Raw genomic sequence first — 24,717 nt, forward strand, 5'->3', positions numbered from 1 at the left:
TCATACTTCCTTACGTAGCCAAAAAGGTAGAGTAATGGCGTTGCTCATCGACGAACACAAATGCAGATCGAGCGCCGATTGTCTACAATGGAACAATGACAGCAGGTTGATCGACGAGGCGGAGCACGTCGATGTGAGGCCCCTCAAACCTGGTGGCCCGTTCGCTCTTCCTGCCCACGAATCGGTAGCGCAAAACGTTCTCGCATCGTCGCACGGCCAGCGTCTACTCCCTCTCTCTTTAGCCGATCGATTTTCTGAAGAGATTTAGCGACGACGGCGACGGCAACGTGAAAATTCGTTTCGAACACGGAACGACGACGCTCGCCTTCAAATTCGAACACGGCGTCATCGTTGCCGTCGATTCGAGAGCGACGGCCGGATCGTGGATAGGCAAGAAAGAAAAAATTCGATTAATTAATTAATTATATTTAATTAATTAATTATTTTTACAGCTTCGCAAACGGTGAAAAAGGTTATTGAGATCAATCCTTACCTGTTGGGAACGATGGCCGGAGGGGCGGCCGATTGCTCGTTCTGGGAGCGAGACTTGGCATACCGGTGCAGGTCACTTGCTCCAGCCTTATTTATGCTTCGACTTTCATCTGAAAGTTCAGGTTGTATGAACTGCGCAACGGGGAGCGGATATCAGTGGCGGCGGCGTCAAAAGTCCTATTGAATACCTTGAACTATTTCAGGGGTATGGGCTTGTCTGTGGGCACGATGATATGCGGTTGGGACAAGAAGGTAAAGAGAGACGGGGAGATAGCCATTATATAAGGGCGGCGTTAGAATTATCTCTTTCTTCCAGGGACCCGGGCTCTATTACGTCGATAGCGGTGGCCAGCGACTCACTCACCACGTGTTTTCCGTCGGATCAGGGTCGACGTACGCGTACGGGATTATTGATAGCACGTACCGATGGGACATGTCCGTCGAGGAGGCGTACGACTTGGGCAAGCGTGCCATCTATCACGCGACGCATAGGGATGCGTACAGCGGCGGCGTGGTCAACTGTAAGAAAAGAGTCGAAATCAAATAGATAGATATCATTACGAGCTATATTTTTTTTAGTGTACCATGTAAAGGAGACGGGATGGATAAAGGTGTCGCAGACTGACGTCGCCGTGTTGCACTATCAGTACGCAGAGGAAAAGATGAAGAAGTGAGAGTATCAGAGGAGGCACACGAACAACAATAGGAGTCCAATAAAGAAGAGGAAAACAAGACTCTTAGTGTCAATTGTTCAGTTTTTTGTCTAACTAAGAGAAAGAACCAACTGATCCCACTGACCTTTGATAGGGCGCGCGTCAATTTCATACTTCCAATATCTGTCATAAGGCGAAGGCCTTTCCGTCGATTGTGAGCCGAGGAGAGTCGACGAGATCGTAGCCATAGATAGCAGCAAGTCGAGCCGTTATCATGATCAGTACGCCCCAGAATAGTATGTAGATGAGTTGCCACATCCACTCAGCTAAAAGATTGCAGTGTGTATACAGTCCACGCGTTGAAGAAAGTGTCACTCACTTGTCGGTATAATGAGACTGATGATGAGCATGGAAAGAACGAAAAGAAAGATCGTCGGCAGCTAGACAGATACAGAATCTTTGCAAACGGACGTCTGAGTGTGTGAGTGCGCGTGTACCACTGCTAAATGCCAGCCTTGTCGCTTGGTCAGACGACGTTGATTTCCTTCTAGGACATCGACAGTGTAGTTGCCAAGAAATAAGTCCATTGAATCCTACCAATGCAGCAATCTCACGTCATATGTCCATATAATAGGCAATATACATGTATACCTGTCTGAATCCGTCCCGAAAATTGTTGAACAGATAGCGAACGCTTGACTTGTAGCCGTCCTGCAAAGCTCCAGCTATTGATCTCTTTCCGGTTCTTATTAGCTAAGCAATCAACGAAAGGTTGCCCAAGCCGAGAGACCCTCTTCGTACCTGGTGAAGTCTGATTTCAATGCTCCAGTTCCAGTGTACTGCATAGCTATAGAGTCCCCATTGTCAGCCCAGACTGAAGAAAGAAAACGTCATGCTCGTCTAAAGGAAGTGGTCACCATACTATTCTTGAAGGTAAAATCAAAATCTTTGTGGCTTTCCAACGGTTCCCCGACAGCTAAAATTCCAAACGTCTACACAAAGAACTCTAACCGTAATCTCCAAAGACATCAGTCTGCAACCTCGAGCTGCTGTTGTAGGCACGTTCTAGCTAGCAATCCTTGAACGACGTTCGTGCTAAAAACGACAACGCTGAAGGGTGGACACAGTGGATTACCGTACTCATATCTCACCGATCTAAACAGTCGAGGCAATTTGTTCTGAAAATTCCCTCCTGTTGCACTTCATCGACTCCAGAGTCTCCTCTCGGATCTACTAGAAAATGCCTAAGAAGAAATTCTTAATCAAAGCAATTAGGATATCGATCTGTTTGACTTCATTCGCTCTCTCTCGTTTTTCAGATCATTCAGCAGAATAGACAGCTTGTCCCAGCGCATATTTTTGCACTGATGATGAAAATCAAACGCGTGATATCTATAAGAGACGCGTAACCGATCAGGAAGCCCCCATTCGTCGTCTCCTTTCTACTTCAAAACGGAATCATCACTTAATTTCTCTGCCTCGCGCGAAAACCGATTTCCAAGGGGTTGTTCAGACCCCTTTTGATTAATCTATAATTAAGGAGAAACGTCACTTCAAAAACACTCTGAGAGAGAGGGCTCTTAGACCAGATCGATTGCTACTAGTCGACCATAAAAGGAATGCTGCATTTCAATGTGCTTCTGGAACGATTTCGTCTGATCCACGTCATCGGCTATCAAGGGCTTGGGTTTGTATGATAAATTCGGTTTCTGGCTCCAGACAAGAGGAATAGAACCCCGAACCTAAGAGAACAACTATTTAGAGTCGCGTGGCCATTCGAGACTACAGACTCATAGTGGCATATAATAAAATAAACAGGTACAGTACTGTGTATTACTTGAACAAAAGAAGCTTTAGCTCCGTTGTAGAAAACAATTTGCTCCGTTTCTACGGTGTTCGCCGCGTGACCATCAACGTCAATTCCTCGTCGATAGTATCGTACCCCTGTTGATTCCAACTGTCATCCTAATCAATGAAGTAACCAGTGCACGGTACCCGCTCTCAATGAACTTCTCCTCGAAATAAGAAGAAACTGGAATTTCTTCTCATTGATGACACATTCTCGAAAGGATATGACTGCAGAACAAAAAAATGTCAAGGATAATATTTATATGAAGAAAAGGGACATGGCTATTCAAGAAAAGATACAGCCATGTAAAATGGGCAAGGCAAAACGAGAGAGCTGAAAGAGAAAATCACCAGCAAACTGACGTCTACGATTTGTTCCTTTACTTCGCGCTGAGACGATATCTCCTGTAGCAAATATCTATTCCAAACGAAGTGACTCGCCGCCTACAAAGAGACTGCAAACTCGTACGACCATCGGAAGGGAGATGACAAGGAGGCACCCTTTCAAATAGAGAAACGTCTTTGAATTCTGAGCCGGCATTACGAATTCGCTGGAGCGTGTGACTCAAGTCGTACGCCGTGCAAAAATAGAAACTCTCCGTGGAAAGAACCGACTTCACCATATTCAAATAGGCGGCATTATTTTTCGTCTGTAGAAAAAATGATTACGACGACGACGACGACGACGACGACATTTGCAAATGACGTGTACTTGAATTTCAGTCAAGTGCCTCGACGATCGAGAAAAAGAAATAACGTCCGTTTCGGTTATCTTCCATATGGGATGACCGTCGATCTGTCCGACCTGCTGTCGCTTTGTAATGACAATCAGATAGCGACCTGTAAAATGGAATCTTGACATTCTATAATAATCGTTTTTACAGACACGTCGTCTAAGTAGCCCCAAATTAAACTCGATCTTCTTTCTCTACTGTACACTTGACTTCCAACAATTGCTCACCTGCTATGAGTCGAATGATGCCCACGACACCGAAGATCTGCTGGATGCTCGCCGTGGGCGGTGCGGACGTCGTATTTCCTGTGCGAGTAAAATTCTGGTCGCTCTGCTTTGCGCTGCTTTTGCTTTGTCTTACTTATGAGCCGAATTTCGTCCGTTGATCGATCGATCTCGAGCATCTCCTTCTCCTGATCTCCTGCAATGGCGAATGCGTCGTGCGTCGTGTATCTACACAAAGATCGCGTGATGTAGCGCCAAAACGCGTGAACGGAGCGCACAGGCGAAGGCGTTCGTGGACGGCCATTGCTCTAGTTCTCCGGGACTTGAACATGGCACACGTCCTACCACGTGCGTCGATTTTTCGTCGTTTTGGGACGTTTCCTGTCGCTTTAGCGGGCCAAAAATGGCGAATCGAGTAAATAGATTTCTGTATCTATGGTCTGAAAGCTTTGAATATGGCGTCTGTAGGAAAGGAATGGCGAGAAGTGGAAACGAGTACGGTCCACTTACTGATTTGCCCGATTGGTCGTACGCAGGTAAAAATGGGTCACCTATTGAACAGCAGCAGCAGACCGTGACACACTTTCGGGCCCTCACCTAAACGATTTCCGAAAATATTCGTTTCACTTACTTGATCTGCACAGATGGTCGACCCGCTCCCGAATCAAAAGCAAAAGTGATAAGAAAACGTCGTCAAGAACACCTCGCGGTAGGAGGAAATGGGTAGAAACGAGAGAAAAGTCCTCCATAATCTGTTCGGAGCAGGAAAGAATAAAGACGCTCTTGGACGACGAGCAACAGGCAGTCTGAACGATGCACACAACAATAGAAAAGCTGTACACAGTACCAATACGAAATAACCAACAGACTACTTTTTCGTCGTCTTGAAAATGATGTATCCCACCAGGAGAGCGACGACGATGACAGCTAGGACAATAATGCACAGTGTCTTGCGCGATTTCTTTTGGGATTTTTCAGCCTGAATAAAATGAATATAATGCACCGCCCGCCGTGTTAGCCGTTTCTCGCGTCTTTTTTTACCTTTTCCAGTTGCTCCAGGCCTCGTTCGACGCTTGATGATGCTTCTTCGACATTGTAGTCAATTCGATCCAGTATTGTTCCCTTGATAAGGAATGGATGGTAGATTGTAGTCGTCAATTATTTGAACTCTTACCTGTTCAACTACCATGTCTGCTAAATCTCGAAAAATTTCATTGAGCTCTGAAATCGATTGTACTATGGATTGTATTTGTTTGTCTCTTTCTTCGATTATAGCAGTGTTGTCTCCTACTAGCGTGAGCTGTTGATCAGTGAATCCCTAAGGGAAAAGCCAAAGTCGTCTAATCCTAGTCCCAAAAAAGTTTTTACTGACTCGATCGTAGAGCTCGTCTTCTGGAATATCCTCCTCCGCCATCACGGCGCTTTGACCGAAAGACGTAGGAACGCTCATGTCAAACAGATGCTCCTCCCTATTCTTCATCCCTAGAGAGAAAGACACCTAATCGACGCCCCCCTCGTTTTTCTCCGCCACGCACTTCGCAGGTAATGTGATTGGCCTTTTCGAAAGGAGACGGACAAGTCCTGAAGACTTAGAGCAAGAGAAGACACCACGTTCTTAGCCATTCTCTGCTCCTCGGGGGTTCCATTCTTGCTTTGATTTCCCAATGCGCGAATGGCCTTCTGACAGCGATGAAACGCCTTACCGTACAAAAAGTAACGTAAAGAGGGACTCGTGAAAGAATTATGCCGCATGCCTCGGTTATATTTTTCGTCAATATCTCAATCTCCTGCTCCTCTTGAGTGTCATCCAGACTGGGACGATTTAGGTGCTTGTCATGTAGCTCCCCCAGGTTGATCACTGGAAAGCAATAAATCAGAGGTTTGCTATCAAATAAGCCACAAAGAGAATCGTACGCAGTGAGGGGAACCCCTTAGGAAAACGCGAGTATGGCCAAACAATGAACATAATGCAATTAGCTATTATTCTCAGACCGCAAGTGAACCCACTACCTACGTGCACACAAGACAAAACAGAGAAAGAGTCACAGGTGGGGAGCGCCCCTAGGGAAGTTTAGAGACAGCCACCGCGGAGGCGAAGAACGAGATGAAGGGTCGATTCCTTTTGAATATTGTAATCGCTAAGAGTGCGCCCATCCTCGAGCTGCTTGCCAGCGAAGATGAGACGCTGCTGATCGGGCGGAATGCCCTCCTTATCCTGAATCTTCGCCTTCACGTTCTCAATCGTATCCGAAGCCTCGACTTCGAGCGTAATCGTTTTGCCAGTGAGAGTCTTGACGAAGATCTGCATGCCGCCGCGTAGACGAAGAACGAGATGAAGCGTGGATTCCTTCTGGATGTTATAGTCGCTAAGAGTGCGCCCGTCCTCGAGTTGTTTCCCGGCGAAGATGAGACGCTGCTGATCGGGCGGAATGCCCTCCTTATCCTGAATCTTCGCCTTCACGTTTTCAATCGTATCCGAAGCCTCGACTTCGAGAGTGATCGTTTTTCCCGTCAACGTCTTGACGAAGATCTGCATGCCGCCGCGGAGTCGAAGAACGAGATGAAGAGTCGATTCCTTTTGAATGTTATAGTCGCTAAGAGTGCGCCCGTCCTCGAGTTGTTTCCCGGCGAAGATGAGACGCTGTTGATCGGGGGGAATGCCTTCCTTGTCCTGGATTTTCGCTTTCACGTTCTCGATCGTATCCGACGCTTCGACTTCGAGAGTGATCGTTTTTCCGGTGAGCGTCTTGACGAAAATCTGCATGCCGCCGCGCAGACGAAGGACGAGATGAAGCGTGGATTCTTTCTGGATGTTGTAGTCGCTAAGCGTGCGACCGTCTTCGAGTTGTTTCCCGGCGAAGATGAGACGCTGTTGATCGGGGGGAATGCCTTCCTTGTCCTGGATTTTCGCTTTCACATTCTCGATCGTATCCGACGCTTCCACTTCGAGCGTGATCGTTTTTCCGGTCAGCGTTTTGACGAAAATCTGCATGCCGCCGCGCAGACGGAGAACGAGATGGAGAGTCGATTCCTTTTGGATGTTGTAGTCGCTGAGCGTGCGACCGTCTTCGAGTTGCTTTCCCGCGAAGATGAGTCGTTGTTGATCGGGCGGGATTCCTTCTTTGTCTTGGATTTTCGCTTTTACGTTTTCGATCGTGTCCGAGGCTTCGACCTCGAGCGTGATCGTTTTGCCCGTGAGGGTTTTGACGAAGATTTGCATCGTTGAGTTGAGTTTGACGTCGACACGAGAGGATTTTCTCTGAAGATTTGGGAGGCAGTGGGGATTCGGTGCGCACCCTTGGCTTTTATCGCGATCGCGACGAGCCAATCAGAGACTGGTTGTTTCCAGTCTGGCCAATCACAGTCGAGCATGACGTGTAGAATGACGTATACCGCGTGATGTCTTTTTTTAGCGTGGCGGGCGTGGCGGCGGTTGAGTACAGCGGGAGCGTCATGATGACGACACGAAACGGGAAATAGAAAAAGCCGGAAGTCCGTCTAACGGCGGTGCGCAGGCGGCGGCAAGTCGCCGCAAAAAGTCAAAGGCCCCACCCAAACTACTGATAATTGTTTCATTGTTTGGCCATAATTATGAAGGGACCCACGAATTCCGTCAATGCAGTGCAAGTACAGAGGACAACACACAGAACAATCATCTTACTTTTCTGCTTGATCGTTGTTATGTCTTTCGAAATCTAAACAACAATTTGCTGAAAGAAATTTATCGATATTGTATTCTACTCACCGAATCAATGCTAGACGTCCTTTAGAAACACAGTAAAATATAACAGATGATTTGCAATTGATGATGGAAGTGAAGGAAGCGTACCAGTCTGGAGGAAGTTTGTGAGCGTCCTTTTTAACGTAACGTGCTGCTTCGACATCTTCGCTCCTCTGTACTAAAGCAACGCGATCGTCTCCCTAGAGAGAAACCCCCCTCGAGAGAGCACATAGGTCGAAAGAGGGTCCCCTACGTCTTCGGAGTAAGGCGACTGTTTTGCGCTGATGGCACTCGCTCTCAGTCGCAGAAAAACTTCGGTGTGACTCCTTAGAACCAGTCGTTCTCGTCTCGGATGAGCCATTTTCAGTAGGCTAACGTGCGTTACAAACATGGAAAACGATTCGTCCCCATTTCTGATGGAAATGAAAGAGACCGAAAAATCGGTCGAAGACGTCGAGCCGATAGAGTCGGAAAGAAAATCAAAAGAAGAAACAGTCCCTAAAGAAGAAATAAAACTCAAGAAGAAAATCGGACTCATGCACGCAATCGGAATGATGGCAGGTGGAATAATCGGCTCGGGCATTTTCTTCACACCGCACACCATCTACTCCCTATCGGGATCGGTCGGCATGTCGATGGCGGTGTGGATCGTCTCGGGTCTAATCGCACTCGGCGGCGGTCTTTGCTATTGCGAACTCGGCGTCGCCTTTCCGGAATCGGGCGCCGAGTACGTCTACCTGAACGCCGCCTACGGGCCCGCCATCGCTTTCCAGTTTCTCTGGATGGCGTTCATTCTCATTCGTCCCGTCAGCCAGGCGACGATAACGCTCGCTTTCGCCGTTCACGTCGCCCAGCCGTTCTACGAGAAGGGCTGCGAGCCGGACGGGTGGGCCGTCTCGCTCATAGGAATCGCGCTCACCGGTACGACGAACTTTCGTCCTACGGCACTCCGTTTTTCTACTCCGCGATTTGTCTCTATAGTTTTTCTCGGCATTCTGAGTGCTCGATCGGTCAAGGCATCCGTGGTGCTACAGAGTTGGCTAGCGGCTTTCAAGGTCGTTGCTCTCGCCATCATTGTTGGCCTTGCCATCTATTGGCTTTCCAAAGGTACGAATGCCTTGTATTGTCGCCGTTGCCGCCGTTGCCCGACTCACTTTTTTATCCTCAGGCGAAACCGGCAGTATAACTGAAAAGTTCGATCACACTACATCGTCGGTTGGAAAAATCAGTCTCGCGTTTTATCAATCGCTTTGGGCCTACGACGGATGGTTACTAACTTTTCACAATAGTTATAGTATTTATACTTTTTACTGAAGGAACGCTCTCAACTTTGTCGCAGAAGAAATCCCTAATCCTCCCAAGTACGTACAGTAAATATATCTCAAAATAGCGCGCGGTTTACACCTTTTACTGCGCAGAAATTTTCCTCGGGCAGCCGCTTCGGCTGTTTTTCTTGTCATTGGCTGCTACGTCTGTGTCAATATTGCCTACTTTGTTCTTCTCACGAGAGAGGAATTTCTGCTCAGTCCAGCCGTAGCTATCGTAAGATCGTCTCCAACTGACTGCGTTTTGTAACACGTCATCTTTTTCCTAAGACAATCGGTGAAAAGGTTTGGGGAGATGCAGGTCTCATTGTCATGCCGCTAGCCGTCGCTCTGAGCTGTCTCGGAGCGTCGGCTTCGTCCTTGTTTGTTGCCTCTCGGTAACCTATCAACGAGCAGCTAAATAATTCTCGAGCTTTTGCCTTTAGACTCATATATGCTGCTGGTCGAAAAGGTCATCTGCCTTCGTTTTTGGGCCTCCTTCATCCTGACTATCGCAGTCCCATTCCGGCCATTCTATTTCAGGTTGTGCACTGTGTTTCTTACTCGATGTGTGCCTTAGAATTTTTGTACAGTCTATTCTCGCCAGTCTCTACATTCTGGTTGGCAACTATGACGTTCTCATTGACGCCTTTTCATTCGTGATTTGGATATTTTATCTTGCAACGTTCGTTTCCATTTACGTCATTCGCTACAGAATGCCAAATGCTCATAGACCGCACAAGGCAATTAGAGATAATGGTACACTGGTAATTGGGCATGCTCTAATTTTTTATTATTATAGGTATGGACCTGGTTGCCCGCAGTGATGATCATAGTGAGCATCTTCCTGATCGTCGTTCCAGTCATACAAGCTCCAATTTATCTTTTGACATTGCTTGGTTTTATACCGGGGTTCTTTTTCTACTTCGTAGTTCTTAGTGGGAGATGGAAGTTTTCTCTTCTGACGAAGGCTAATGGTAAGCTGACCTGCCACTCATTTATTCTAGCAGCAATTCTTTTTGCTCATTAGCTACTCTGAAAAGAATTGCTATACATTTGTGCAATTTGGGATGATCAGCTGGGCCATCAGAATTATTCTCAAACTTTACACTGACTTAGCTTTAGTGTCTTCGATTTTATATGCCCACAAAATAAAATATGTAAATACACAAGGAACCTCTATTTTTGCGTCGCGGAGTGCTTACCTGCACAAACACGTTTAGTGGCCAGCTTGGCAGACTAGCGCTGTGCCTCTCAGTATCCAATGATGAGGTGCCTCGTTTGCTGGCAGTTTCACCGTTGTCACCGTTCTAGCCAAGCCTCGCTCTGACGATTGGTATAAAGGACAATCAAAAACGTGACCAGGTTGAGATGATTCCACCTAGACAATATAGATGCAGTAGGAGAGCAAAGATAAAGAAGGGCAAGTTACCTTTCCTGGAATAAATTGAATTTGAGGAAAGGCCTGAAAGTATTTTGGCGACCTAAGATCCGTCAATTTTCCATCGTGCCATTCGGCACCCTCAAGAAAAAGTCCATGTACAAAGATTCCGATTTCAGGCGATGTGTTCTAAGAAATATTATTATTAAAAATAAAAGTAACAGCATTTAGGAACCTACAGTGCCTGGATAGTCATTAGACTGCAAAATTGTTTCAGTTACACGATGAGAAAAGTCCAGCTCATCGATAGGTAATTGATTTTTTCTTGCAAAACACTGCAAAACGGCGGTCAAAAGACCTAAGAAGAGAATTGCTATAATTATTCGCGCATTTCAACGACTATACCTTTAGGATAGAAAAAGGCAGACAACCAGAAAGACGACGGTATCACCATTTGATTAGAAGACGATTTCGAACGACCACTAGACGCTGCTACAGCTTTGAGAGCAGACAAAGCCGACGAGCTTTCTTCCGGATACAGAGAACCCCCAGAGCCCCAATCGCCCGCAGATGGGCGCAAGGCAAGGGCCCATTGACGAAAAAAGTCGACACGACAAACAAGATTGCTAACCCACTTTCCAATAGTCAGAGAAGAAGCGTAGGAAACGCCAAGCCAAGACTGGGGAACTCGACTGACGGAGAGAGACTCGAACACGTTCTGAAGCCCGTCGGACAAGACTTCTTCGCCCGTCAAGGTGGCGACAAGACTCTTCGCCGAACGTCTGACAGTGGATAGGAGAGCGTTGAAACGACGCACTTCGTGGAGAAGAACGGTGTCAAGAGGACAGCAGGCGTAGGTTGGCACTTGTTGAGATTTGGAATCTTTTCTCGTTTCTCGACTGTAATCCAGGAAGTCGATATCGCGTTCCCTTACGGAATCGAACTCGGTGATGTCGTCAGGTAAGTGATCGAGAATTTCTTGAGCTTGTTGCAAGACCAAAACTTCGGTCGCCGTTCTTTGTTTCTCACCCGTTCGGGGCTGAATGCGTAGGACCGACTCGATGAGAAGTCGACGTTGGCTTTCACTGCGAATTTCTTCGACAGAAGGATGCATGCCGAATATTTCTGGTTGATCCAAGAGAGGGAGAGACCGGATGTGTCGACAAAAATCCTCGAAACCCAGTCCGGTGTCGAGAATGGGATAATTCTAAAAGAGCCTGTATCTATGAATGAAAATATTTATATATAATCTTACCGGGCAATTCATAAAGCAGTTTGATTCGATGCGTTCCGAGTAGAATTCGGCGAGCAGTTCTTTCATGCACCGTCGGTCCCATTCGTCAGTGACCCGGCCTCCGTATACAACATCTCCGGTCATGCAGCGCAAAGCGTTCCAACGCACTTGTCCGCCAGACGAAACCAACGTATCTCTCAAGATGTGAACAGCCACCTGAAGAAAAGGAGATTGCCTATGCAGAATCGTTAGAGTCTATATTCCGCTAATAGCACCTCTAAATCGGCTGTAGAGAATTCATAGGCGACGTTCCATCCCAACGATCCAAATTTCTTTCTTTCGACCACGACAGCGTGAAAGATGCAGAGGCTGTAGAGGAGTTGGCACCAGATCGGTCGATCTCGACCCCATTCGCTAGGATTGTCGCCAACTATAGTTGATTCTAGCACCGAAACGTTTTGCTGAAGGTTGGCGCTGATGCCTTCGGGAGGTTCCACTGTCACCTTCGTAGCGACGGAACCTCGTGCAATGAAATAAGAAAACAGGTCTGTGTCATTACCTTGATTCCTCTTCTAAGTACTTGCTGAGGAAAAGACTTATTCGGCATTGAGCTGAGCCATAGCCGGAAAGTCGGGTTGACACTTCCAGTTGCTAGCCTAAAATAATCAGTATGCAGTGATATTTTACTGAGCACGCCGATTTTCGTCAAATCGAGGTATCTATCTATCTAATCAGGGTGACTGAGCGAGAGGGTGCCTAAACTTTTGTACGAGTCGTCTCTCCATCTTTGACTAACCCGGTGACGAGGTTTTCGAGTGCAGGCATCCACGACGCAGCGAGATGACAATTCTGAAGGAAGACCCACTTCTGCGATGCTATAGCCGATCGTTGAATCAATTCCTTCGCCATGTGACCTTGGTTGCGTCCCAGTGAAATCATGTCGAGAGACTGGGAGCTGCCCAATTCGCGTCGACTCAAACTCAACAATTGAGAAGCAGGATCACATCCTAGGAAGCAGGTCACAAACTATGCATTTCGCGTCTAAACAGATTGACGGCACCTGCAGAAAGAATAAGAATAATAGGCTGAGTCGACGACGCTTTTTTCGCTACTTCCAGAAGATCAGCAACCGGCGACGAAACAAACTGGCTACCCATTTTTTCGGTAATAAACAGATGAACGCTTTCTAGTAAAGATTTCGGCCGAAGCGTCTTGATGACAAGAAGACGCTGAAAAGAGGTCAAGTGATTCCAGAAGGGATCCACGGACTGCTGTAATAGAAACGTGTAAGGATTCTCAGTCTCTTGGAGGGACGTAAAGAAAGTCGAGCTCTCGCTCAAACGAAAGCAGAGACCCGACAAGGAGGAGAGCGCCTTCTCGAGACACTGGCAGTCCTTCCACGATTGCTCCGTCATCCAGGCGGGAAAAGGAGCGCATTCGTTGAGCTCTTCATTTCCTGGTGTAGACACGCTCATCGGTCGATGAATAATTGTCGAACGTCTCTTCTTCGTCGTTGGAGGAGACGGTACGTGTTTCGTCGACATTTTTCGAAGTCTGTCTCGAAGCGAAAGAGTCGAGTCAATCGTCTCGTTCCTGTACGCTGAACCCTGAAGAAAAACGTTCCATTCAGTATCCGTTATGTACGACTTTCCATCATCGACGTCGTTTGACGACGACACTCGTCTCAGTATGGACGAGCAGAGAAGAAACGCAAAGGGCAGGTGATGTTGAGCGAAGAGGCCTTGAACAGTTTCCTTATAGATGGTGACGGTTAAATCGTCAACGATCTGACGAAGATGTTCGTCCAAGTCGGTGCCGTTCTCGTGACGACCGCAACAAGTGAAAAAGATGTCCTTGAACCAGTTGAGAGAGAAATTATACATGACGTTGAGACGAGACAACTCGGATATGACGAAGTAGAGGATTGAACCTCGAGTAGCAACCTGTAAGAAGCAAGTGAAGTGCTTCTAAGCATTTCTATTGCATACTCCTACCGATAGATATTGGGCTCTCGCTTCTTCAAGCTGTCGTTGCGTCGCTCTCTTTTGCGCCACTCTAGAGCTCAGCTCTTCGGCTCGTTTCTTCGATTCTTGGAGCGTTTGAACGAGTTCCTGCCTATCCAGTATGTGGCCCTCTTCTGACTGCAGCAAATCGAGCATTCGGTCTTCCAACGACGACAATTGAACGCGATCGGACGCTAAAGCTTTCGTCAGCTCGGCTCGCTGCTCTTCGAGCGTCGGACACTCCATCAAGACGACGTCCGAGAGCAGTTGCTCTTTGAGAGCCTCAAAAGTGATGCTAAAATTGACGACGCTGACCAACGTGGAAAGCTCGGGAGGAAAATCAGGATTGGCTAAAGACGTGCACAGATAAAGCCTATAGAAAACAGAAACTACGTAGATAAGCACCATAAAACCAATACATAGACGTACCTAAATTCCGAGCTGTAGTTGATCATTTGATCTCCAATACAAATGAATGACTCTCCGCTGCGAGTCACAATGTCTTTTCTCAACACCGGCTGAAGAGACGAATTGATCGATTCGCCGACGTTATGAAGAAGAACAGGTTGCCCAATCCGAATCGCTCTCTCGATCACTTGCATAAAGTTGACTTCGCTCGCGTCGACGACAATCAACCCATTTGGTTTCTCCAAAATTTCGAGCCACTTCTGAGCCTGCCCTTGAGGATCGATGATCAACGGCCACTTTCCCTTACGCGTGACGAGAACTCCATTTTCGATGGAATGACTGTCGAGAGGAAGGCCCTGCTGATGCCACGTTTCTAATTCGACGTCAGTCGTCAGACTGGATATCATCGTGTGTCCATCGGAGAGACCGATATCGTATTCGACGTACGACTCGCGCCACAGGGCCGTCAAATATTGCCGATAGGTGAACGAAAACGGACCGAGATAGGTCAGCGACGCGGCCGAGTAGAGAGCGTCGCCGTGGAGACGCGACAAACGGCCTTCGAGATTGGCAAGCGACGACGACCAGCGAACCTCCTCTTCGGCGAGAGCCGAGACGAGAATTCGAGCGCGTTTGATTCTCAAACGCGATTGCTTCTGCTTTCGTTTCAACTCGTCTCGCTCTGCCGCGCTCGCGCCGTGCTTCTTCTCCAATTTAGCGAATTCCTCTTCGATGCCGGAAAGATTTTTCTGCTTCTCTTTCAATTCCGCCCGGGCCGACTGGAGTTCGTTGAGAGCGAGAGCGCACTTGCGCTTTTTCGGTTCGACGATCTTGAAGACTTCGACGTAGTGCTGCAGGGCCAAAACCCACGCGCAAATCGATCGACACGCCGCCGATACGCGACCGATGTGCTTCGGCGAGAATCCCTCGTGCGACGTGTACGCGCGAAGGTCGTCGAGCACCTGATCGGCGACGTTGTCCTTGTCGAACGAAACGAGCGAGTTGAGGAAGCTCGGATCGGCGAGCAATTGCTTCGCCGTCGTCCAATCGGGCTTTCGCTTCAAAAGAACGCAAACTGCTGCCATTACATTCATGACCATTTCGGGCGGTTTCACGTAGACGCGTATCTCGGCAATGTCCGTTTTGTCGAGAGCGTCTAAGTTGAGCACGGCCGCTTCGAGAGCGGGAAACGCTTCGTCCAAGTCCCGCTGAGCGGCGAGAGCGTTCTCTTCGACCAGTCGCGTCTCCTCGGCCATTCTCGCCTCTTCTTCCTGAACGACGCTTCGGACTCGATCGATTGCCTCTTGCTCGCGAGCAAGCTCGGCGAGCAGGAGTTCGGTCGCTCGCGCCTTCTCGGCGATGACGGGACGAAGATGTTCCATTTCCCGCTGCATGACGTCGACGTTGCGACGCGCACTGCTCAGACAGTCGAGACCCGACTGCAATCGACGTCGCTGTTTCATCAAATTCGACTCGTTCGTTCGCAGGAGCGAAACGAAACGATTGACGAAGTGAAGAAAGGACGTCGGCGACGCGTAATACCGTCGATTCAGCTCGTCGAAAAGTAGTCGGTTCGTTCCCCTGACCGAAAGATGAACGGCAACACACAAACGCGAAATATTCTAAAGCATAGTACATGTATAACTATCTATGTAAATGAGCTACTATGTACCTCAAACATGTGCTCTCTCTTTTCGAGTTCGTAAAACAGCGACTGGGCGACGGACTGGAGCGCGTGCGGCGGCCATTCGTCGTACCAATCTAACGTGCACTGTCGAAGTAGCGCCGGACAGAGAACGCATCGTCGTCGAAAGTGACTCTGAGCCGGACTCAATGCCAAGCAGACGTGAAGATTTCGTCTCACGGTGCGCACGAGTTTCTCGTAGACGACGTCGCGCGATTCTGCCGCCACCGCCGCCGCGTTTTCCGACGGCATGGCGGCGAGCAGCAATTCGAGTTCTTCGGCGTCGAACAGCTCGTAAATTTCGCCGGATGCGAGAAATTCGTTCAAATCCTCGACGACGTCGTCGCTCGTTAAATCGGCGTCGGTTAAAAGCAAGATGATCGATTTTCCGTCGACTCCCACGTCGCGGTAGAGTTTCTTTAGATCGTCGCGAAAGCTGTCGCGCGTCGCGTGTCCCGATTTCGTCAACGTTCGAAGTTCGTACTGACAGATAAAAGCGGCGAGACGACAGAGACTCTTCTTTCCGACGCCGCCGACTCCGATCATGAGCAGATGAGCGTTCGCCTGTTGAAAAACGCGAACGCATCGCGCCGCGTGCTCGACGGCGTCGTCGAAAAAAACGAGTTTTTCTTCTTTCGACTGAATCAAATTCATGCGAACGAGCGTCTCGTCGAGAACGCTTCCCAACTTGCCGACGTCCGTCGTCGACGAATATTGACGCGTCGCCGACGGCCGATTCACGTCCAAAAAGTCGGCGAATACGAGCGGCGTCGTTTCGAGTTGTTCGACGGATTGGACGCGTTTGAAGTTGATGCGAAGCGCGTCCGATAGGCACACGTAGAAGACGCGGCGATCTTTGGCGTCGACTAGGCGATCGGCGAAAACGCGCTGCGTCTCGTGCGACACGAGATCGACGAGTACGTCGAGACCGGTCAGAACGGAGGGTTGAATTTGAAAGAAGCCCAAAACGACTCGCGAAAGATCTTTCATATTGAAACAGTAGTGATATTTGCCGGGGGACGGTTTGAATTGGGTCGCCATGCACTGGTAGACGTAGATAATGGCCGAAACGGCCGAAGACAGATGAGCGATTATCTGCTTGGCGAATTGATGTCGTTCGAGAAAAACGGCGAAAACGACTTCGTAGATGTGCTGCATGGCGAAACCTCCCGGGTGGCAATAATTGACGACGCTAAAATGTCGTAAAAATCGTGGACTGAACGAGCGAGCCTTGCCAGCGAACGAACCGCAGCCGACGACGGGCGTCACGCCAGAAATCTCTTTCCACGCCAATTTGCTCGTGTCGTGGAGTCCTCGCGCGTCGACCAACTGACGCACGACTTCGAGCGGCGGTTGCACGCCGAAACGATTCGGCTGAACGACGTTGACGTCGTCGAGAAAGAGAACGAGCTGGCGATTTCTCTCCGAGCCGACGACGCCTTTTCCGATCTTCGCCATGTGATTCTCCATTTGCGACTGAAGTCGCGCCGCCGTCACGAAAGCGGATAGGAATATGTGTCGACTTTGAATTTTTATTTCGTCCTCGTCGCTTTCGTTCACTGCCGGCAACATGCCGCTCATTCCCAGTATGCCGCCGAGAACGCTGGCGACGATTCCGCGACTGTCCTGTTCCATGCTGCGGAGCGCGTGCTTGACGAGCGTCGTTTTTCCCACTCCCGTAGAACCGGTAAACAGAAGTGGACGATTCTTCAAAACGAGCAAATTGATCAAGAAGGAATATCTCAGCGTGTCCACTGTCGGAACGACGCCGATTTCTCCCTTCCTGAACGTGAAAGTCAAAGGGGATTTTCGCTTCACGAGAGCCATCGAACGATTGGCTTTCATCAGACTCGAATTCTCAATAATCGTCGACGCAATCGGCACGAGATCTTCCCACTTCTTAAAACTTCCCGTGTCGAAGTCGACGTAAAACGAGAAGACGGTCTGAGGACTGGGCGGCAAGCGAACGCCAAGCGGCGGATCGCATTTGAAGAGCTTATGAACGAAAGCGTCGAATTCGGATCGAGGGCCCCCGCCCCACGTGCCGCGCGCAATGAAGCCAAGAGCCGAGCTTTTGTTCTTGTACTCGACAAAATCGGCAAGACCGTCGCCTTCCTCGCTATATCCGTTATCGACGAGCATGCCGCCGAACGACCACGTGTACGCGTAGACGAATAAGCGACCGAGAACGACGTACAGAAGATCGGGGCGACGTTGAAGATACGTGAGACGAACGGGCGTTTGAAACGTCTTTTGAGCGGCAACGATCGGCGAGAGGATAGTCTTGAATCCATCATCGACCGGCGTTCCTTTCTCAGACTCCTTTTCGCTCGCCGACCCTATAACAATTGGTACAAAAACGTTATGAATATAAGAGACTCTCTCTTACCGGCTCTTTCGCGTTCTTCTTTGTTGAAGACGGAAAAGCCGCCTCGAGATGCGATGAAGTCCAGTAGGGACGCGTAGATGCTGCACAAAGAGGAGACGACAGAGAGGTCGGGGCAAATGACGAATTGGCTGTGCTTGTGAACTTTTAGGAATTCCAAACCCGGGTCAACAGCTAGGTCAAAGAGGGCGAGTATGTGACGCACGCCGGAATCGGGCAGCTAAAAGGAATGAGATGATCGTTCCAGCGTGTTTTAGCTTCATGCTCTCGTGCACCTCGGATGGAAGACTCTTGGCCCAACTCTGAACGTACGGTCTCCAGCCCAAATCGGCAGGATCCTGACAGAAGACGTGAACAACAAAACATCGATTTTGAATACTGATTTACCATGTAGACCATGCTGCACCGACTGACAGTTGATAGTGAAGCGTGGGACAAGTCGTCAACTTCGAACACGAGTCTCATTCCGCTTTCTGCATAAGCACGCAATCAGACCTCTCATTTTCAGCTGCGACTGACGGCTTACCCAACGCTATCCGTTCACCATTTGTCAAGCAAAGGACTTTGCTGTCGTCGAGCGTCGTATTGAGATTCTCGACCCAGAGCGTGTCAACCGGTCCGTCGAGAACGAGCCAACGCCAGCCGACGGGAGCGACGACATGATCGGACGCGACGAATTGATTCACGTCGTCCCACGAAATCACTCCATCGTCAATATAACTGCAAGAAAAAGAAACAAATCATGCAGCCGCAGGACAAAGCATTTCCTCGTCGTACGTCTTCACGCTCGGTCCATACGAAGAAAACCGACGACGAGACTCGTCCGTCTGAGCCGTCGCGGGAAACGGCGTCGTCGGTCGACTCGACTCCGAAAGGGAAGCGATGGACGGCCTCTTGTTTCTCATCTGCATCTTACGAAGACTCGCCTCGGACGAATCGTGAGCGAATTGGCGCACGGCGTGCGACAGCAAGCCGTCCGTCCACTCGAGCGTGTCGGCGTTCAAGTGACCGTATAACTCCGACAGCGTGACGCATTTCGGATAGATCGTCATCACTTCGACGGCTCCCTTGATTCGAAGCAGATTTTTCGTCGTCGTCGGTCGTCGATTCGATTCGATTGACGATCTCGACTCGGGTCGTCGCGGCGTCGTCGACGACTGTTCGGAGTTTTCGCTGTGCAGAACATTGAGCGCTTGAGCCAAAATGCGTCGAACGGTCGTCTTTCCGCCGCCCGTCGGCCCGACTAGCATGACGCCGTGACGAATCTGAAGCGTTTTGTAGAATTGATCGCATTTTTCCACCAGACTCTGCCACTCTTCGAGGGACGAGAACTGGAGACACATTTCAGTAGCAATCTAGAAAAAAAGCACGCGTAGAATGGTTCGATTTTCCTGAACGTCAAATTTACTTTGAGAACTGTTGATTGGGTTGGGTTGTCGAGAACGAGACCAGGAAAGAGGTCAACGATCAGTTGGTCCAAGAGAGCCGCATCGTCAACGAGAAGCTTTGGACGATTAGCGTCACGCAGAGCTTGAATAAGAAGTTGAGTTTCTGATTGAAAGTCGCTACCAATAGTGCCCTTTCTGAGATAGAACAGTTCTATTCAAATTTTAGCTACTTAAACCTTTTTTCTACCTGGTCCTCTTGTAGCTTCCTGCCATGACTAGGACTAGCTTGATGGCTCTCAAGCCAAAATCGTAATGATGCTAAAGAGTGCATGCGTGTCGCTGCTTACTATGCACCTAGTAGGCGAACGCCAAACGTACCTCGTTTGACATCTGCCCAGAAGCTAGTTCGAACAATTTGACGATTTTTCTTGACAAGAGAGCAGCCGATGTAAATCCTTGAGAATATAATACGATTTCGGCTATCATTTCGTTGTCCGGTGTCATCATTGCGACCGGTCGGAAAAGAGATTTCAAGTTATCAGGCAGCTCAACACGGCCAGCGTAGCTAAAATCAACAAGTAAGACATTTCCAAAAGCGCCGCAGACTGGCTAACAGACGTACCCCGGGTTCATTGTAACAAAGGGACAGCAATGAAGACTCAATTTCATTTCTTTACCTTGAAAATAGAATCTAGAAAGAAAACAAGCTGAAAGAAGAAACTCAAGAGAGACTTGATCAACGTTTTGAGATGCTGATCTTTCGCCGTTTTAATAGTCTGAAGCTGCTGAGCAATAACGGACAGAACTTCAACGTCAATGCGGTTGAATTCATCGAGGCAACACCACGATCCGCACTGAACCATTCCTGAAAAGAACCGTCCCATCATCTAGAAAAAAAAACGAACAGTTATAGACTCGCTTACACACAAAAACCGAAACGCACTTGATAATTAATCCCTTCTGAACAATTAAAAACGAAGCAGTGTTTTCCCACCGCTTTCGCAAGATCTTTCACCGTCTCCGTTTTGCCCGTGCCCGCCGGACCAGCCGGCGATCCGCCGAGATGGCAATGCAGAGCTTCCATCAACGTCAAATAGCAACGATCGGTCAGGGGAGTCACGACCAGCCGAGGAGGGCATCCCAAGTACTCGCAGCCATATTCGAGAGTCGTACTCCCTTGGTGAGCAAAGCAGACGTCGTCTGCTTTATCCCAGCTGTACCGAAGGTGCCTATCGTAGAGAGAAAATTAGGCGCTAGAGTCCTCTGGACCGGATCATGTTCGTGACCTTGTCCATTCGAAATCGCCGGGGCCGGAGACGTCGCTCTCGATCAACGACGATATAATGTCGCGATTGTGAACGTCCGTCATGACAAGAGAGACGACGGCTTCTTCTTGGCAGAGCCGCAAGGGCATGGAAATGAGTTGAACCAAGTCGTTGAGATGAGAAATCCATGTTGACTTCAATTCGAGCAGTTTCTTCTGAGAAAAATTGGACAACAGGCATTCGAGCACCTCCTGAGTCCACATCATTTGGGACTAGAAAGAAACGATTGTCCTGATCCTCTCCATGAACGTTATTTATTATAGGCGAGGCTTACCGACGTAAGAACAACTTGACCTGGATAGCGGAGAACCCAATCGAGCCTTTTCTCCGCCTCATACTTGCTAAGAGACTCTTTTAGACCTCTAAAAAATACTCGAAAATTCAATTAACGCAGCTATGTCATCAAAACAATGCCTCACTTTCTTATGACAGAAAACATGGCAGATTCAACAGCAGAGAGCCAAGTCTCTACGTTGCCTCTAGCTCGAAGATTCCTATCCGATACAAGTCAGAAGAGATGATGACAGATTTCCCAAAAGCCACTTACTTGGTCAACGACACTGATTCGCCTTCGGCTGAAATCATTGATTTAATAGTCAATGCCGCCTGCTGTTCACCAATCATTTCGAGCTGCCTCACGTTGGTGAAACACTTTACCAAGTGACCCTGCACGAAAGTGAGTACTAAGCAATAGACGGGCTGTCGAGCGTGCTATCATACTTGAATTGCGTTTGGATTGCGAGCATTGGAAAGAATGTCGAGCAGTTCGTCGTTGCTGAGAAAATAAAAACGAGGAAAAGCGACTCTCTTCATCTCTAGATAATCCTAGAAAAAAATTCGTAAAAAATTGCGTCGAGGCAAAGAATAATGCGGCTTGCCTCCAAACATTTTTGAATTCGGTCAAAATGCGCGTTGTCACACTGCAAAGACTCCAACACACCTGTCCAATATCGTATTTAATTAATTATACTCGTGAGACGAACGCATGTAGGGTAATATATGCTAGGGCGAACGCTTTTACGCTGCGTACGTCTAAGAAACGGGCTTGTTGAAACGGAGAAAAGTTTTTACCTGGCACACAAGCTGCTCTAACTGCATTTGGCTTGTCAGCCGTCATTCTCATCACTTCTTTCCAAGACCGGTCCGCTTGATTAAAAACGAGGTATTCATTAGGCAGTTGTCTAACGACAAAGTATCAAAAGAAGAGCGACAAGAAGAAGAAGTGCAATAACAACCTTTGAATGTCAGTAGCAGAAAATATGCTCTCCAAATAGACCCACTTTCTCTGGCAAGTAAGCCACTGATCCAATGTGTGAGAAAAAAGATTGAGCCTTCGACTCCAATCGTCAACAGCATGCTAGATAAAACAGATTCACTCTTTTTCATTTTTTTGTCTGGCGAGCCCTTACCTTAATTGGGCCCACGTACGGAGAACCCCTGATAATTGTCATTGTTACGAGACTTTCTTCGAGCATGGTGACCAGATCGTCCGTTCCGCCAATAATAAAGACGTCTTTCTGATTCTTATAGGCGAGAATCGCGAAGTCGGTCGTTATCCACGTGTCGACGATTTTTTGAAGCATGTGCTCAAGCGCCGCTTCGTTGCTAGCCTGATTTGCTATCTCAAGAATTCGATCCCGATGAGAGAAGACCTGAGCAGAAAAAACGGCATCAAAATCCTCTAATCAATCAGAACAAAAACCTACGTCGAGCGCTTCTAGTTTCGTAATCGTGAGTCCTTTTCCCTTGGCAATTTTTTGGCCAATGCAATCCTTGATTAGATTCCAATGCCTCTCTCTCAGAGCCGGACTGCATATAGCAATCACGATAGGAGAAATCAGCTTGAACTGAGTAATCATCGAACTGAACAAAGGGATGAGCGTATTTCCGGGAAGAGCTACGAAAAGAAACAGGCAAATTTAATTCAGTTCGGTTTGTATAAGAGGCTTTCATTTAATAACGCTTACTTTTCTCCAGAAGATAGTGTGTTTGAGTCATCCTCGTCACTGTCTCCTGCACTTCTTCGATGTCAAGCGTATCGAGTGGCGTGGCAGTCCACAAAGCAACGGCTTCCTGCCAACTGTTTATGCTCTGCCACGCCATTTTCTTCAGCCCTAAATCGCGCGTCATTCCGGACAATTCCGACTGCATTTCTTCAATTTCGACATTGAAGACGACGCCCGATTTCCTAGAGGACGACGAGATAATTAATCAATTATGACACGAACTAGAGTTGAAACCTGACAACTCGTCCTAGTCGGACTGCAGTCGGTGTCGATCCAAATCGTCTTTGATAGTCGGCACACGTTCTCGCTCTGCCGTCCAAGTGACGCAATTGATCATCCAACTTCTCGACCATCTTCAGCCCGGTCGACACGTCCGTCTCGGCGTCCAATAGAACGGGATTTTGTATCTCGCTTTTCAAGTTCAGCACCTCTTTCCATAGCAAGCTTATCTGTTCATCCAACGTTGAGCTGAATTTGATGACTTCGTCGGGTCGATCCGCTTCGGCGTCGTTTAGCGCCGTTTTAAAATTGCCGAAAGCCGGTCCGAGGGTGAGAAAGAGAGCGTGCTCTTCGGCCGATATGAACGCCTTGTACTGCATACCAACGGCGTAGAGTTGAGATACGACCGTGAAATCGCGTTCCCATTCAGGCACGAGAGCGGCGAGACGAGTGAGCAAAGCAAGCCGATCGACAAACTCGGGGACGTTGACGGGTTTGACACTTAGAAGTTCATTAGCATCCTTGAGAAAGAAAGGGGTAAAGATCAGGTTAAACAAGTTTTAGTTTGGAAAAATGTCTCGGTTTGTCTTGCATGAAATTGAGGGTGTAACAGTAAAATATAAAGCAGAGTGCAAAGTGAAGGAAAAAAGAGAAGGGTACTTGATGGTGATGATGATGAATATTATCATCGATGATCAAGTATTCTTCTCTTCCTCAATCATACACAATAATTACAAGGGACTGGCCAACAGTTCTTTCCTGTAATAAATTACAGAAAAATTACAAGGAACTGGCAAACTGTTCTCTCCTGTAATAAATTACAAAAAATTACAAAGGACTGGCCAACTGTTCTCTAGTGTAATAAATTACAGTGAAATAACAAGGGACTGGCCAACTGTTCTCTCCTGTAATAAATTACAGGAAAATTACAAGGGACTGGCCAACTGCTCTCTAGTGTAATAAATTACAGTGAAATTACAAGGGACTGGCCAACTGTTCTCTCCTGTAATAAATTACAGTGAAATAACAAGAAACTGGCCAACTGTTCTCTCCTGTAATAAATTACAGGAAATTACAAGGAACTGGCCAACTGTTCTCTCCTGTAATAAATTACAGAAAAATTACAAAGGACTGGCCAACTGTTCTCTCCTGTAATAAATTACAGAAAAATTACAAGGGACTGGCCAACTGTTCTCTCCTGTAATAAATTACAAAAAATTACAAAGGACTGGCCAACTGTTCTCTAGTGTAATAAATTACAGTGAAATAACAAGGGACTGGCCAACTGTTCTCTCCTGTAATAAATTACAGGAAAATTACAAGGGACTGGCCAACTGCTCTCTAGTGTAATAAATTACAGTGAAATTACAAGGGACTGGCCAACTGTTCTTTCCTGTAATAAATTACAGTGAAATTACAAGGGACTGGCCAATTGTTCTTTCCTGTAATAAATTACAGGAAAATTACAAGGGACTGGCCAACTGTTCTCTCCTGTAATAAATTACAGTGAAATTACAAGAGACTAGCCAACTGTTCTCTCCTGTAATAAATTACAGTGAAATTACAAGGGAATGGCCAAATGTTCTCTCCTGTAATAAATTACAGAAAAATTACAAAGGACTGGCCAACTGTTCTCTAGTGTAATAAATTACAGTGAAATTACAAGGGACTGGCCAACTGTTCTCTCCTGTAATAAATTACAGTGAA

At 47.8% G+C, this 24,717-nt stretch overlaps 7 protein-coding genes across 9 annotated transcripts in view; 3 read left to right on the plus strand and 4 right to left on the minus strand.

The window, feature by feature from the left end:
• Positions 1-1,280, plus strand: LOC136184628 (proteasome subunit beta type-5-like). Its single transcript, XM_065971542.1, has 6 exons — positions 1-184; positions 243-390; positions 453-564; positions 615-744; positions 809-1,013; positions 1,072-1,280. Exons 1-6 carry the CDS (start codon positions 35-37, stop codon positions 1,164-1,166), a joined length of 840 nt encoding a protein of 279 aa, XP_065827614.1. The 5' UTR covers positions 1-34; the 3' UTR covers positions 1,167-1,280.
• Positions 1,156-4,393, minus strand: LOC136184619 (phosphatidylinositol-3-phosphatase SAC1-like). Of its 2 annotated transcripts, XM_065971530.1 has the most exons (21): positions 4,230-4,393; positions 4,088-4,179; positions 3,955-4,032; positions 3,706-3,833; positions 3,494-3,643; positions 3,378-3,437; positions 3,294-3,327; positions 3,141-3,221; positions 2,983-3,089; positions 2,732-2,887; positions 2,592-2,674; positions 2,439-2,537; positions 2,297-2,389; positions 2,186-2,240; positions 2,068-2,137; positions 1,947-2,019; positions 1,797-1,890; positions 1,643-1,738; positions 1,525-1,585; positions 1,320-1,471; positions 1,156-1,259 (listed from the first exon to the last, which is right to left on the minus strand). In XM_065971530.1, exons 1-20 carry the CDS (start codon positions 4,280-4,282, stop codon positions 1,332-1,334), a joined length of 1,803 nt encoding a protein of 600 aa, XP_065827602.1. In that variant the 5' UTR covers positions 4,283-4,393; the 3' UTR covers positions 1,156-1,259; positions 1,320-1,331. The 2 variants fall into 2 exon arrangements, with proteins under 2 accessions (XP_065827602.1, XP_065827601.1); XM_065971529.1 differs by having other exon boundaries at positions 1,156-1,471; positions 4,230-4,392.
• LOC136184630 (large ribosomal subunit protein mL52-like) lies at positions 4,280-4,953 on the plus strand. Its single transcript, XM_065971544.1, has 4 exons — positions 4,280-4,366; positions 4,420-4,487; positions 4,596-4,660; positions 4,717-4,953. The coding sequence occupies exons 1-4, from the start codon at positions 4,281-4,283 to the stop codon at positions 4,759-4,761; spliced, it is 264 nt and encodes an 87-aa protein (XP_065827616.1). The 5' UTR covers position 4,280; the 3' UTR covers positions 4,762-4,953.
• LOC136184625 (syntaxin-16-like) lies at positions 4,703-8,069 on the minus strand. The gene is made up of 10 exons (XM_065971539.1): positions 7,926-8,069; positions 7,781-7,872; positions 7,697-7,715; positions 7,613-7,646; positions 5,706-5,809; positions 5,487-5,649; positions 5,324-5,433; positions 5,126-5,269; positions 4,993-5,073; positions 4,703-4,930 (listed from the first exon to the last, which is right to left on the minus strand). Exons 1-10 carry the CDS (start codon positions 8,061-8,063, stop codon positions 4,820-4,822), a joined length of 996 nt encoding a protein of 331 aa, XP_065827611.1. The 5' UTR covers positions 8,064-8,069; the 3' UTR covers positions 4,703-4,819.
• LOC136184629 (polyubiquitin) lies at positions 5,911-7,247 on the minus strand. The gene has a single exon (XM_065971543.1). The coding sequence runs from the start codon at positions 7,169-7,171 to the stop codon at positions 6,023-6,025; it is 1,149 nt and encodes a 382-aa protein (XP_065827615.1). The 5' UTR covers positions 7,172-7,247; the 3' UTR covers positions 5,911-6,022.
• Positions 7,498-10,158, plus strand: LOC136184622 (b(0,+)-type amino acid transporter 1-like). The gene is made up of 10 exons (XM_065971534.1): positions 7,498-8,593; positions 8,654-8,779; positions 8,841-8,940; positions 8,989-9,033; positions 9,091-9,214; positions 9,268-9,374; positions 9,423-9,519; positions 9,570-9,719; positions 9,779-9,953; positions 10,007-10,158. Exons 1-10 carry the CDS (start codon positions 8,062-8,064, stop codon positions 10,048-10,050), a joined length of 1,500 nt encoding a protein of 499 aa, XP_065827606.1. The 5' UTR covers positions 7,498-8,061; the 3' UTR covers positions 10,051-10,158.
• Positions 9,002-24,717, minus strand: part of LOC136184613 (dynein axonemal heavy chain 6-like) — a 21,255-nt gene continuing 5,539 nt past the window's right edge. The window contains exons 8-43 of one of the 2 annotated variants that reach the window (XM_065971524.1): positions 23,026-23,531; positions 22,753-22,973; positions 22,492-22,682; positions 22,195-22,437; positions 22,021-22,142; positions 21,857-21,966; positions 21,664-21,725; positions 21,506-21,610; positions 21,333-21,451; positions 21,205-21,279; positions 21,060-21,147; positions 20,747-20,997; positions 20,404-20,689; positions 20,202-20,347; positions 20,083-20,151; positions 19,839-20,025; positions 19,708-19,778; positions 19,481-19,655; positions 18,850-19,427; positions 18,599-18,792; positions 18,460-18,545; positions 18,348-18,410; positions 18,076-18,292; positions 15,675-18,025; positions 14,024-15,624; positions 13,586-13,967; positions 12,652-13,534; positions 12,388-12,598; positions 12,151-12,247; positions 11,867-12,094; positions 11,613-11,807; positions 10,763-11,564; positions 10,597-10,715; positions 10,409-10,546; positions 10,182-10,357; positions 9,002-10,104 (exon numbers count right to left, since the gene is read on the minus strand). In XM_065971524.1, coding sequence (XP_065827596.1) covers positions 10,196-10,357; positions 10,409-10,546; positions 10,597-10,715; positions 10,763-11,564; positions 11,613-11,807; positions 11,867-12,094; positions 12,151-12,247; positions 12,388-12,598; positions 12,652-13,534; positions 13,586-13,967; positions 14,024-15,624; positions 15,675-18,025; positions 18,076-18,292; positions 18,348-18,410; positions 18,460-18,545; positions 18,599-18,792; positions 18,850-19,427; positions 19,481-19,655; positions 19,708-19,778; positions 19,839-20,025; positions 20,083-20,151; positions 20,202-20,347; positions 20,404-20,689; positions 20,747-20,997; positions 21,060-21,147; positions 21,205-21,279; positions 21,333-21,451; positions 21,506-21,610; positions 21,664-21,725; positions 21,857-21,966; positions 22,021-22,142; positions 22,195-22,437; positions 22,492-22,682; positions 22,753-22,973; positions 23,026-23,531 — 11,334 coding nt within the window. In that variant the 3' untranslated portion in view covers positions 9,002-10,104; positions 10,182-10,195. Of the gene's footprint in view, positions 10,358-10,408; positions 10,547-10,596; positions 10,716-10,762; positions 11,565-11,612; positions 11,808-11,866; positions 12,095-12,150; positions 12,248-12,387; positions 12,599-12,651; positions 13,535-13,585; positions 13,968-14,023; positions 15,625-15,674; positions 18,026-18,075; positions 18,293-18,347; positions 18,411-18,459; positions 18,546-18,598; positions 18,793-18,849; positions 19,428-19,480; positions 19,656-19,707; positions 19,779-19,838; positions 20,026-20,082; positions 20,152-20,201; positions 20,348-20,403; positions 20,690-20,746; positions 20,998-21,059; positions 21,148-21,204; positions 21,280-21,332; positions 21,452-21,505; positions 21,611-21,663; positions 21,726-21,856; positions 21,967-22,020; positions 22,143-22,194; positions 22,438-22,491; positions 22,683-22,752; positions 22,974-23,025; positions 23,532-24,717 lie in introns of both variants that reach the window. The other variant, XM_065971523.1, reaches the window with a different exon arrangement.

The sequence above is a fragment of the Oscarella lobularis genome, chromosome 3 (assembly GCF_947507565.1).
Source record: "Oscarella lobularis chromosome 3, ooOscLobu1.1, whole genome shotgun sequence".
NCBI classification, from domain to species: domain Eukaryota; kingdom Metazoa; phylum Porifera; class Homoscleromorpha; order Homosclerophorida; family Oscarellidae; genus Oscarella; species Oscarella lobularis.

Coding starts and splice junctions, on each gene's coding strand:
- LOC136184628 (XM_065971542.1), top strand. CDS start 35: ATGGCGTTGCTCATCGACGAACACAAATGCAGATCGAGCGCCGATTGT. Junction 565..614: donor GACTTGGCATACCGGTGCAG/GTCACTTGCTCC, acceptor CTGAAAGTTCAG/GTTGTATGAACTGCGCAACG. Junction 745..808: donor TATGCGGTTGGGACAAGAAG/GTAAAGAGAGAC, acceptor TCTTTCTTCCAG/GGACCCGGGCTCTATTACGT.
- LOC136184630 (XM_065971544.1), top strand. CDS start 4,281: ATGGCACACGTCCTACCACGTGCGTCGATTTTTCGTCGTTTTGGGACG. Junction 4,367..4,419: donor GGCCAAAAATGGCGAATCGA/GTAAATAGATTT, acceptor TGGCGTCTGTAG/GAAAGGAATGGCGAGAAGTG. Junction 4,488..4,595: donor GCCCGATTGGTCGTACGCAG/GTAAAAATGGGT, acceptor TGATCTGCACAG/ATGGTCGACCCGCTCCCGAA.
- LOC136184619 (XM_065971530.1), bottom strand. CDS start 4,282: ATGTTCAAGTCCCGGAGAACTAGAGCAATGGCCGTCCACGAACGCCTT. Junction 3,222..3,293: donor CTTGCCCATTTTACATGGCT/GTATCTTTTCTT, acceptor TTTGTTCTGCAG/TCATATCCTTTCGAGAATGT. Junction 2,390..2,438: donor AACGAGAGAGAGCGAATGAA/GTCAAACAGATC, acceptor ATTTCTTCTTAG/GCATTTTCTAGTAGATCCGA.
- LOC136184629 (XM_065971543.1), bottom strand. CDS start 7,171: ATGCAAATCTTCGTCAAAACCCTCACGGGCAAAACGATCACGCTCGAG.
- LOC136184622 (XM_065971534.1), top strand. CDS start 8,062: ATGGAAAACGATTCGTCCCCATTTCTGATGGAAATGAAAGAGACCGAA. Junction 8,780..8,840: donor CATCTATTGGCTTTCCAAAG/GTACGAATGCCT, acceptor TTTTATCCTCAG/GCGAAACCGGCAGTATAACT. Junction 9,215..9,267: donor TCAGTCCAGCCGTAGCTATC/GTAAGATCGTCT, acceptor CTTTTTCCTAAG/ACAATCGGTGAAAAGGTTTG.
- LOC136184625 (XM_065971539.1), bottom strand. CDS start 8,063: ATGTTTGTAACGCACGTTAGCCTACTGAAAATGGCTCATCCGAGACGA. Junction 5,650..5,705: donor TGACGAAAAATATAACCGAG/GCATGCGGCATA, acceptor TTGTACGGTAAG/GCGTTTCATCGCTGTCAGAA. Junction 5,434..5,486: donor CCAATCACATTACCTGCGAA/GTGCGTGGCGGA, acceptor CTTTCTCTCTAG/GGATGAAGAATAGGGAGGAG.